Raw genomic sequence first — 11943 nt, forward strand, 5'->3', positions numbered from 1 at the left:
AGTGTGTCGACGTGCGGGGCTAACTTGTCTTGCTCATACAGAGGTCGTGCCAAATTTCTAAAATGATGTCATGGACGACCCATGGGCCATGGCATATTGTCGTGCCTCTCGTGTCGTATCGAGTTTACAAATTATGGTGGGTTCGTGTCTTGCCAAATTTTCAAAATGATATTGATGCACGACCCATGCTACATCGCCGCACCCTCATGTCACGTCGAGGTTACAACGGGTTTGTGTCATGTCGAGTCCGAGCATGCCACTTGCTGGTCCGAACCTTGACCAACTATAATATTTCTCAACCCGTGCTATTTGATACGGAGTAATAAAGCTTATTTTTAAAAAAAATTGGTGCACCAGAGGGGGAAAACCCCAATATAAAAGTACAAAAAGAACAAGAAAAGACATACGATAGTGATAGAAAATAAAAAATACACTATACATCTATGACCGGCGATAAATCCGTTAATTTCGATAATATCAACGCACATGGAATTTTCAATAAAACATGCATCACAGATCCAGGACCACCTAAAAGATGACACCTTTTGAGTCTTGCTAGGCTCTTAGGCCGGAGATTTCCCTCATTTTTCGCCAGCCACTTCTAAATATTGGATAGTTGGATCGGGTAAAGTCTAGGTTAAGCCCGGAGAGAGGCCTTGAAGAACACCACCTCCTGGTTAGTGACTGCGCACACGACACTATGGAAGCTAGCCGTGCCTAGGGTCGGTCCAAACAAGATGGGGGGCCCGTGCTAATGTCAAAAGATGGCCCTTATACAAGACTAATACACCGTAATTTTAAAAGCTCTGCATAACCAAAAATGTAAAATAGTAAAATTGAGGCCCCACTCACTTCTCCACTGACTTGGGAACTAGGAAGGTAAAAAAGAAGAGAGAAAGTTTACTTATGTAGACTTACTTTTTACTTTTAGGCTTTACTTTAAGCTATTCGCATGAGTTTACTTGCGTGGACCTTACTTATTAGGCCTTTTCTATATAACTATATTTAGATTTTAGCAATTTTAGGCCCTTCTTAATGTGAGGTTGTATTTCGTGTCCCCCCTTTATTAGAGTCGGGCCTGACTGTGTCCGAAATTTGGTGAAGATATATAAAAAGTAGTTTCTATTTAAAAAATCCCACTAACCTATAAAAATGGGACCTAGTCCTTGAAAATCGTTGTGTGATACATTTATTACTTTTAATAAAAATGACTCTAGCTCTGCATGCCTAAACCTGGAGGGGTTCGGGGCTACTTTTTATTCCCAAAACAAACGTGCTATGAGGGCGGAGAGGCCAATATCTGATATGTATTTCAAGATATATATCACCCCACTAAACGACAAATAGAGATAAAACAAAAATTAAAGCAGGTGCCATTTTTCAAAGAACAGATACTATTTTGGAAAAATAAATGCCATTTTTCAAAATCGATGCCATTTTTCAAAAAAAATCAATTTTGTCTTTTAAAATTTATCTTATCCCTATTTTATCGTTTAATGAGTGATATATATTTGTGAAATACATACTCCGTATCAGATATTATTTATACTTCCTCATCGTGCTACCAAGCTGCGCTATCATGAAGTATTTACAAGAAAATGGTATACAAAGTCAACAGACATATAGTTGGGCTTGGGCCGGGTTGACAAAATTATTAGCTTCTTTTTTTCAGTTTTCAAGTTTTCCTACTTTTTCAGTCGCTGGGTCATTTAAACAGAAGTACAGCGTTTTTCAGTTAAGATTTGGCGCGTTTTTTGCATCCTTCAAAAGAACTGCTTTCTCTTCAATTCTTCAATCTTCATGGCATAATTCCCTTCTTCTTTCAGTAATTTACTCTGGCTCTAAATCTCAATCGCCTGTAAATAATGATAATGCGGTATTCAATTTATTTCAGTTTCAAGAATGCACATAACCTGTTCGACAAAATTACCCACAGAAGAATTTTCCTCCAAACTTCACTATTTAGCTTAAACAACAGTACACTATACCACCATAGTACCTATTTGAAAGACCCATCTGATTTTTATGGTGAATTTAAGGATGTGAAGCATTGGACGTCAACCATTTCTGGTTTAGTGAATCGAAACCGCCCGAGAGGCGCCATTGATGTGTTTAAATTGATGCTTATGAGTAAACAAAGGCCTAATTACGTTACAGTATTATGTGTACTACGTTCTATTAGTGCATTAAGGTGGAAGAACATCGCTTTCGGTGTTCATGGATTAATGATCAAGATGGGATTCGAATTGGAGATTCCTGTTGTGACTGCTTTGATTGGTGTTTATGGTAATATTTGTGCCCCCTTTGCATGGAAGATTTTCTTTGATGTGCCCATGAAGGATTTGGTTTTGTGGAGTGCAATGGTTTCGATATGTGTAAAAAATGGGGAATATATGGGGGCTATTGAGGTATTCAGGAACATGATATGTGAAGGAATAGAACCTAATCTTGTGAGCATTGTGAGTATTTTGCCAGCTTGTGCTAAGCTTGATTCTTTGCTATTAGGAAAACAAGTGCATGGGTTTGCTCTAAAAACATCGTTTTATTATGTAAATAACATCCAAAACTCTCTACTAGATATGTATGCAAAATGTAGGGATTTTGAGTCTGCAACTCAAGTTTTTGCCCGATTCCTAGAGAAGGATGTAGTGTCTTGGAGGACGATGATTCGTGGATGTATTGAGAATGGTTACCCAAGAGAAGCTTTAGTTGTCTTCGCCGAGATGCACAAGTCTTGCTCTAAAATAGATAATGGCATTGTCTGTGATGTAATAGGTGCAACATCAGATACAGAAGAGTTTTTATTTGGACTCGGGTTGCATTGCTATAGCTTCAGATCTGGCTATGCAGTATCCGTTTCTGTTGGGACAGCTCTTTTGCAAATGTATGCAAAGTTTGGTGAAGCGGACTCATCTCGGCTACTGTTTGACCAGCTTCATCCAAAGGATCTTATTGCTTGGACTGCAATGATATCTGCTTATGCTCAAACTGGGTACACGAGTGAGGCTCTCAATATATTTAAGCATATGCAATTAGAAAACGAGAAGCCTAATGAGATCACTTTTGTCAGTTTGTTACAAGCTTGTTCTTCATCAGGCACTCATGAGATTGGTGAAAGCATCCACGGTTATGTAACTAAAGCTGGTTACTTGCCCAACACATTCTTAATTTCAGCTTTAATTGATTTATACTGTAAATTTGGAAGAACAGATGAAGGAAAATCACTCTTCAATGAAAGTTCTATCAAAGATCTGATAATATGGAGTTCAATGATTAATGGGTATGGATTAAATGGTTGTGCAAATGAGGCTTTGGAAATTTTCTCAAACATGTTGAATTCTGGAGTAAAACCCAATGATGTGGTTTTTGTATCAGTCCTGTCTGCCTGCAGCCACTGTGGGTTAGAAGACGAGGGATGGTACTGGTTCAACTGCATGCAAGAGAAATATGGATTTGTGCCAAAAGTTGCTCATTATGCTTGCATGGTTGACTTGCTTAGCCGCCAAGGAAATGTCAAAGAAGCCCTTGATTTTGTCTACAATATGCAAGTGGAACCTGATAAGAGAATTTGGGGGTCACTTCTAGCTGGATGTAGAGAAACTCATGGATCAATTGATGTAGCAGAGCGTGTTGCTGAACAGATGATTAGATTAGATCCAGAAAATACCAGTTGTTATGTTGTTTTGTCAAACTTGTATGCAGAACAAGGTAGATGGGATGATGTTGAGAGGGTAAGAAAATTGATTGATGATACAGGAATGGAGAAGATGACAGGACATAGCACTGTTTGATCATGTTATACATCAGTTGCTGGATATGTTTCAACTTCAAAGAAGGTAAATCCCCACGTTTTCATACCCCTCATTTTAAAGAAGAAAATAGCTTCTTGAAAGGATGGTTGTGACTCGCATTATAACTTATAAGAATTTTGAATACTTTCTTTCTGGTTCATGATTTATGATAGAATTAAATATCTTTTGCTTTTCTTAGCAATTCCCCAATAGTGTTGGATGATTGTTCTGTCTGTTGTTTATGTTGTAGTGTTGTTATTCTGAACTTTCGCGAAAGAACACCTCAGTTTTGAGAGATTTAAGTCCTTAGGCCTCTACTTGGTGAAAGTAAAAATGTAAAAGAAAGTACACAATTCTATATCATTGGCCCATTGCTCATGTGGTCTATGACTCTGAGCATATTTGATTGTGCTTTTGTTGATATTAACATGCTGTTTGCTGCTGATGGCTTCCATTCAAAGTTATCTTCATCAGAAATGGTGTATTCCATATGTCACATTTCCCCAAAGGATACAATTTGAAAATTCTGGTTGTTTTGTCCAATGTCCATGTTAAGAACCTTAGGAAATACCGACATCTTAACAACCACCACTGTCATTTTAAAGTTCTTTGAAAGATTGGAGTTTAGGACTATCAACTATGTGTTTATGATAATACTGTTAGAATGAGTAAGAATGATCATTGTATACAAGGGTTTTGCCAAAAATAGTTTTTGCTCAGAATTTCGATTAATGGTCTTACTGTGCAGGAAAGAACAATTTGTTAACCTTCTAATCAATTACTACAACAACCTTTCAAAGCAAATTTGAGGAATTTTAAGAAAGATTTACGCAGCCTTGACCTTGCAAAACGAAGAAGACTTGCTGTGCAACATGAATTGATGACCACGGAGTATTCTATAATCTAATTCTAAAAATCACCTTGTAAAAGTTCCTTGGTATGGAGAAGCTTTCGCAGGTGCTTTCCAAATAATTTATAAATATTCTGTTTTTAAAGAATTTTTAACTTATTCTCCAAGCTGATTCTCAAGGGGTTTCAAATTTTCAAATTTTTTCTCCATGTATTATAAAAAGTAATAACTGTAACTGTAGATGTTACTACCCTTATAACTGTTGTGTTAATTAGCAGGTTTTCTATGTTAAAACTTAAATGATACTAAATTAAACATTTATTGCTCATTCAATTCTCTTTCTTCAGGTTTCTATTGAAGTTATTATGAAGAACAAAATTCTTGTTAGCATATTTTCCAGCACAATCTTTAACTTTTTGGTTTCCGGAGTTTTATTTCACAATGGAAGGTGGTTTCCTTGAGGTACTAGTTGTTAATGCAAAAGGAATCAAACCAAGAAATTTGTTTGGTAAGGCTTCTCTCCAGCTTAGTGAACAAACACCTTAGAAAAACACTTTTGTCTTCGGATTTTGAAGGTATTATGTTTAATTTGTATACTTGTTCGATGTTGTGATTTGGTTATCTGTTTCTAGGTAAACCAGCCTATTACGTGGTAATACAATGTGGCGCTGAAGTGAGGAGGACCAAAATTACTAAAGGTCTCAGTCAAATTAACTCAAACTTTCACTGAATCGTTTTTCTAATGTTAAGTGGAACCATAAACATATTGTTGAAAAACTACAGGTTATCACCACAAAGCATTTTGGAATCAGAAGTTCGAGTTTGACTTATCAATTTCCGAATGGAAGAATTTGACCCATCTTGAAATCAGTATAATGGATGATGAATCTTACAAAGATGCTGGATTTGTTGGGCATGCTATGTATGTCAAGAATCACAACTTTCAAGTTCATTTGTCTAATAAAATCTCATGTTTTCAGTTACTTTTCCTGTGATGCAGAATTTTTCTTGGTGGGATTATTGCAGAAGGTAATGACAGAGGACTCATCGAATTACATCCTTCTCCATATAACGTTGTGCTTGAAGACTCCACATTCAAAGGACAAATCAAGATTGGGCTTAAATTTGAAGTTTATGTGAGTATATTTTTATCCAAAGTTCAGTGTGCCTTTGTTTTTCTGGTTTGATTCCCAAAGGTAGTAAATATATGGTTCCGCCACTGGTTTTATTACGGAGTATCTCAAGTACTTGGCCAAACCTCTCATGTGGTGATAACTGATAAGTGTTGCTTCGTATGCAGAAAAAAGGGCACAAGAAAACCAAAGAAGAAAGTGTGCAGGTTATGGAAACAGGGCATGATTTTTATCGAAGTTTGTTTAGAGTTTTGAAGATATCATGGTGGAGAGTACTTTTTCCGTACGGTCAATATTGAAGTAATACTTGAAATCTGGAATCATATATATACATTTAGGAAGATGGTATAAACACATGAAGCACTTGGTCTTTTTTCCCCTCTTCTGAATGTAAAGCTATAGGAAACACAACATCAAGATTAATTAACTGCTAGTACCATGCAAATATGCAGATGATTTCCTGGATAGAAACAAACTGAAGATCGAGATTTCATACATGGCCTGCAATTAATAATCGTAAACAAAGAGTTGAATCTGAGTGCCTAATTCAGCTATCATAGAAAACGTCCCACTGCTTGTTTCAGTAAGGGGCGTCTCAAGATATTTGATGACTGTAGTATAGGCTTGAGCAAGGTTATCAAAGTTGCGATTTTACTTTAAATCCGAAGGCTGTCAAAACTAGATCTTAAAATCGAGTTGTAAAATCGTAAAATTCTACAAATCTGTGAAAGTGGGATTCTATATGATAAAATTTGTAAATTGTTCTCTCGATTCTTCTCGATAATCTAACATTTTGTGGATAACCGGGATAGCATTTTAATATCAGTCGTACAAGTGACAAATCAAGGGCCGCCTTGATCTATGTTTTAGAGGCTGGAGCCTTACGCTTTGCCAATATTTATATATCTTCGTTTCAAAATAATTGCATCATACTTTCGCGGTTGGTAATCTAAACGCATAACTTTCATCATTAATGATTATAAATTATACTACGTAATATACTAATACATTGACACAAATTAACCCAATAACCAGGCCCGGCCCAAGCAAATCAGAAGCCCTGTGCCAATTTGTGAATATTATAAAAATGGGGGCCCCAATATTTTTTTTTAATATTTTTAACTTTATTTAAAAAAATTAGATAAGGAAAAAACTAAACCTGTTAATAAAGAATGAACAAAGTAATGATGTATTCTCTCAAACAAAAAAAAAACAATGAAGTAAAGAATAAATAGTACTCTATGCGTATGAAACAGAAGTAGAAAATATATGGGCCCCACTTGCATTTTGTCAATCTTTTACAGTGTTGCAGGCTAGCTTTTCTCAAATTTTGTCCAACTTCTTGACAGGCTAGCAAATTTGCCATATAATATTAACATCTTTACTGAATTTGAGGCCTTTTAACTTTGGGGGTCCTGTTCCGTGTCCCATGATGGACATGTATAGGGCCGGCCCTGCCAATAACAATTATTTTTTCGTATTTATTTATATTAATACGTAGTAGATGTTTGGGTAAAAACTCAATCTAATCAACACTCTTGTCAATAAACAAAGACTGAAGAGTAATAATAGAAGCCTAAATCATGGCTTTGCCTAGCTACCAAGGTAAGGAAATAAATTAACTACTCCCTCGGTCCCTTAATACTCGACCTGATTTGACTTTTTGCACTATTTATATAATTAAATTTGACCTATTTTATTTCTATCATATGAAAAGAAATGTTAGTATATAATATATTATTGGTTTCATTTTAATATATATTTTCAAAATATTAATAATTTTATAAGTTTTTATAATATGTAGTTTAAGAAATTGGTGGTCAAAGTTATGCATTGATAAATGTGTTCGGTCAAAACAGGTCGAGCATTAAGGGACGGAGGGAGTAGGATGTAGGAAATATGGTAGGTTTAACTTGAAAATATAAGCTCAATAAAGCTTGGGAATTTGTTCGAGTTCGGATGCAAGTGTAACGATCCAAGCTTGAATAACCCAAGCTCGTTTTCTGCTCGCTCTATATAACTGTAATCATATAAGCCTAAATACAAATCATAACTTGGCATAATTGTCTACAAAGCTAAGAAAACACAGTAGGAATTATGTTCTCTTCCCAATTATTTTCCGTTGGATTTAATTGGTTTCCTCAAAATCGTTACAGATACTGTTTACAAAAACATCTTTCAACGAGTTAAGAACGAACACTGTTTCTGCCGGAGAAACTGTAAATATATTAACTTGGGAATTAGCTTAATCGATGACTTACTTGACCGTGATTTCCTTATATCCAACCACCTGCGTTACCGTTTTTAGAAAGTTCCTGAATATATGTGTCCGAGGAACCTTCCACTACAAGAAATTGTATTATTAACGACGGAAATCCCGTCGCGAAAGGCCAAGAATCGTTGATTAATGACGGGATTTCCTGTCGCGAGCCCGTCATAAAAGGGGGCCGTCGTTAATAGAAATCCCGTCGTAAATCCGTCGTATACCCGTCGTAAAAGACATTTGCGACGGTTATTCCCGTCATTGTTTGGTTGTTAGCCCCGTCGCAAAAGGCTTTTGCGACGGGATTTTTGACCCGTCGTAATTAGGTTGTCGTTAAAGATACAAATTCTTGTAGTGTTCGTATGATAATTAAAATTAGATAAGCGGTTGTTAAGTGAGAAAAACTAGAGAGAGAGTGACTGATTTGCTTTTTTAGGTAATGATTAAATAGCCTTTTTAAATTATTACAACAGAGTATTTATATGATTACATAGGGGTAATTCTGTAATTACGTCTACTTCTAATGAACAGATGTCTTCCTTGATTAAGGAGACTTAGGGGCATTTTCGTCTTTTTGTATCGAGTTGGGCTGACCATGTATATGGGCCCAAACAAACACAAATTAACTCTTCGACTTGATCGATCTCCGGTTGATCAAATCAGTCATTCGGTACCAATTGTTTAACATGGAATTACGTACATAGTTACATTCGATCAAAGTTATTTGATAAGGGTTACATTATTTATGACAATCGATCGAAATGAAAAAATTACCCTAAGCTAGCATTGGCGTAACCATCTCGCAAAAGGTTGAATATTAAATAATCACACTAACTAAGGGGTGTAAGGCACGTAAGAAGGTGAGTATGCAATTGAGTAATCCACCGACGGCGAGCACGTTGGTGAGTAGACAGGAGACGAGGGAGGCGATTCAACAGGAGACTTGGACGACGACTCCTCGACGCGAACGGGAGACGGCGGTGGCGATGGCGATGGCGATGGCGGTGGTATGAAGACAGGAGAGGGTAAGGAGTATTTGGGAGACCAAGACGAATAAGCTGCATTATGATCATCGTCAGGTGAACAAGTGGTGGTGCAATGAGGGTAATAATACGCGCCGCAGTAATTGGGTGATACCGGAGAGTAAAAAGGCGATGAAGGTGAGTAAACTCGGAGTTCAGCTGGTGGTGATAATGTGGAATGATGATCAACAGGTGAGGTAGAAATTAAGACATTGTGGTAATTTGGAAGTGGGGTGGGTAATTGGCGGTGGTAATTATGTGGTTTTGGGGGTAATGTTGGGGGTTGATGAGAGCGAAAAGGCGGTGGATTGTGGTAGTGAGATGGTGTAGGTAGTAGCGGTGGTTGTGTAGAGGGTGGAGGACGATAATACAGGTGGTGGTTGTGGTGTTGGTAGGGCTGAAAAGATCTCATTATGTTGGGGGTTCTTTTGTTTTGGTTTTTAAGAAGTTGATTAATGAGGATAAATTGGCACCCCTGTTGTTATATTTATAGACGAGGGAGGGGCGTTGTGGCGGTTTGTTGTGGGCCACGTGGGCCAGCAGAGATATGGGCCGGTCTCATTGTCGATTAGTTACATGACTAAAACGTGTAATTTCTAATTTATTTAACGAAATATATTTGGGGTTTAGTACCCACACAAATCAAGTAATCATCCTAGGATTTATGAGTAAACAGGTATGAAGGTCTCTAAACTTTGCCAAAAGGAGCAGTTTAGTCCCTCAAGTTTCAAAAGGAGCAGTTTAGTCCCTGCTTTGGATGGAATCAGCTAATTTGATTAACATCGTTTCCTTTTCTGTTAAATTCAATTAAATAATAATTAAACTACTTTTTAAAAAAAGAAAAATTAATTTACAGATGTATAAATGAAAGAAAACAACTGATTTTGATTACTTTTTAGCCTTTTCAACTTACATAGCTTTTTCACATGGCTTTTTCACATTTACACGTTTCACTTCTTCAACTTCCCTTTTTAGGTTCTAACAACTTTCATAACCGTTAGATCGATTATCTTTTTATCAATCGTTACATTTACCCATTATACATAATGTATATTCTTATCTACGACTTTTGATGCCTTTTATATCATCAACCAATCAAACACCAAAAAAATAAACAACGGCTCTCGATTCAGCAAATTTATGAAATAAACAAAGAATTTCTAACACACGCAATGCTGATAAAAAGAAGGAAAACATAAAAATCTTCAAAATTGTCCTGTAATCAGCCATCCAACATGAACCTTGATCAATTAAAAAACCAAAATTCTATATATATATATATTATATATCCATCCTTAAACTCGTGACCTCGTATTTTGATGCAAAGTTTTATCCATCACTCCAATGCTACAACTTATGACTCTAAACCAGTTTAAAAAAGAGAAAATTATGAATGCATAAAACTCCATGACCATATTTATGGATTGAGTAACAATTTATGATAACAAACCTTTTCTTAATTTTTAATTATTTACTAATCGAATCATATATCTTTTCTAGAAATTTATTGAGATCAAACATAAAACCATTAACGGAGAAAGGAATTGAAAAATTTATGAAAATAATTTCTGCATTTAGAAACTATGAAAATTATATTGCACTTTCTTTTGGCCAATCAAATGAGTTTTTTCCTTCAAAATGCATTTCCGACTTTGTAACTAATATACAATCATAAGTTAAACAAATTTTATTCTAAAATTGCATATATAATACAATACATATAATTATCAAACTGCATATATGAAGAAACTTATAAGCGGATTTAACATAAATAAAGAAACTCAAACTATATCCAACAATCCACGACTATCAGGTCACTAATTAGTTCCACCGCATTTCTCCGTGCATTATCAATAAATAAAAAATCCATCTCGATTTCATAATAAATCACTCACATCATCCACCGAAAAAATAAAAATCACGAATACAAATGTAGAAATAAGATCATAATACGTAATACAAACAATCAAAAACCATTTCAAATTCCAATCATTTAATCAGCGAAAATCGAAACAATCAAATTCATTTAATCAGCAAAAATTATTTTAGCATCTCTTTTCTTTCTTGAAAGTAATTTTTATTGTAGATGTATATAAAGAACCCACATTTTTCAATCCCAAAACCATGTAAGTATGTAACCATCTTTCGAATTTCAAGCTAAAACATGGGTTAAATTGCTCTGTTATGATGAAATAAATGTGTAGGGTGAAAAAGCAAATGAAAAGGCTAAGGAAGTTGAAAAAGCTAAGTCAAAATCAAAAGAAGCTATTTTAAATCATTTATACACATGTAAATTGATTTCCCTTTATTTAAAATCAGTTTTATTATTATTTAATTGAACTAAACGGAAAATGTAACGGTGTTAATAAAAATAGCTTATTCCATCCACTTTGAGGGACTAAACTGCTTCTTTTGAAACTTGAGGGACTAAACTGCTTCTTTTGGCAAAGTTTAGGGACCTTCAGACCTGTTTACTCTAGGATTTATTGTCCAAAGTTCCAAACACGTGCCATATATTTGGGCCCTATTTGGTTAGGAGCTGTTAGCTGTTAGCTGATAGCTGGTTTGACTAGCTGTTAGCGGTTAGCTGTTTGCATTAGCGGATTTGACTAGCTGGTTGCATTAGCTATTTGTGTAAAAGTGTTTGGTAAATTAGCTGATAGCTGTTAGCTGTTTAATATGTAAAATGACCATTAAGAACATTGACATAATTTGTTTCTTATTAATATTAGACAAATATTTTATTGTGTTAATTTTTTTTCTCTATAGTTTTCTAATAAACATTGACTAAATAAAATAAATTTATTTTTAAAAAAAAATTATTCTTTATTTAATTTTTTAATAATATATATTTTTCAAATAGATAAATATTACTAATTAAAGT

The 11943-nt window shown here is 35.2% G+C and overlaps 3 protein-coding genes across 4 annotated transcripts; 2 read left to right on the plus strand and 1 right to left on the minus strand.

Moving 5' to 3' along the window:
• The first annotated feature begins 1393 nt into the window (after positions 1-1393).
• LOC110789518 (pentatricopeptide repeat-containing protein DOT4, chloroplastic) lies at positions 1394-4677 on the plus strand. Its single transcript, XM_021994204.2, has 2 exons — positions 1394-3836; positions 4540-4677. The coding sequence occupies exon 1, from the start codon at positions 1866-1868 to the stop codon at positions 3789-3791; it is 1926 nt and encodes a 641-aa protein (XP_021849896.1). The 5' UTR covers positions 1394-1865; the 3' UTR covers positions 3792-3836; positions 4540-4677.
• Positions 4596-6145, plus strand: LOC110789531 (elicitor-responsive protein 3). 2 transcript variants are annotated; one of them, XM_056837589.1, is made up of 6 exons: positions 4596-4728; positions 4989-5149; positions 5274-5339; positions 5425-5563; positions 5642-5777; positions 5942-6145. In XM_056837589.1, exons 2-6 carry the CDS (start codon positions 5083-5085, stop codon positions 6071-6073), a joined length of 540 nt encoding a protein of 179 aa, XP_056693567.1. In that variant the 5' UTR covers positions 4596-4728; positions 4989-5082; the 3' UTR covers positions 6074-6145. The 2 variants fall into 2 exon arrangements, with proteins under 2 accessions (XP_056693567.1, XP_021849916.1); XM_021994224.2 differs by having other exon boundaries at positions 4611-4748.
• A 2726-nt stretch (positions 6146-8871) lies between these two features.
• LOC130467688 (pollen-specific leucine-rich repeat extensin-like protein 3) lies at positions 8872-9471 on the minus strand. Its single transcript, XM_056836277.1, has one exon. The coding sequence runs from the start codon at positions 9469-9471 to the stop codon at positions 8872-8874; it is 600 nt and encodes a 199-aa protein (XP_056692255.1).
• Between the last annotated feature and the right edge of the window lie 2472 nt (positions 9472-11943).

The sequence above is a fragment of the Spinacia oleracea genome, chromosome 2, assembly GCF_020520425.1.
Source record: "Spinacia oleracea cultivar Varoflay chromosome 2, BTI_SOV_V1, whole genome shotgun sequence".
Classification (NCBI taxonomy): Eukaryota; Viridiplantae; Streptophyta; class Magnoliopsida; order Caryophyllales; family Amaranthaceae; genus Spinacia; species Spinacia oleracea.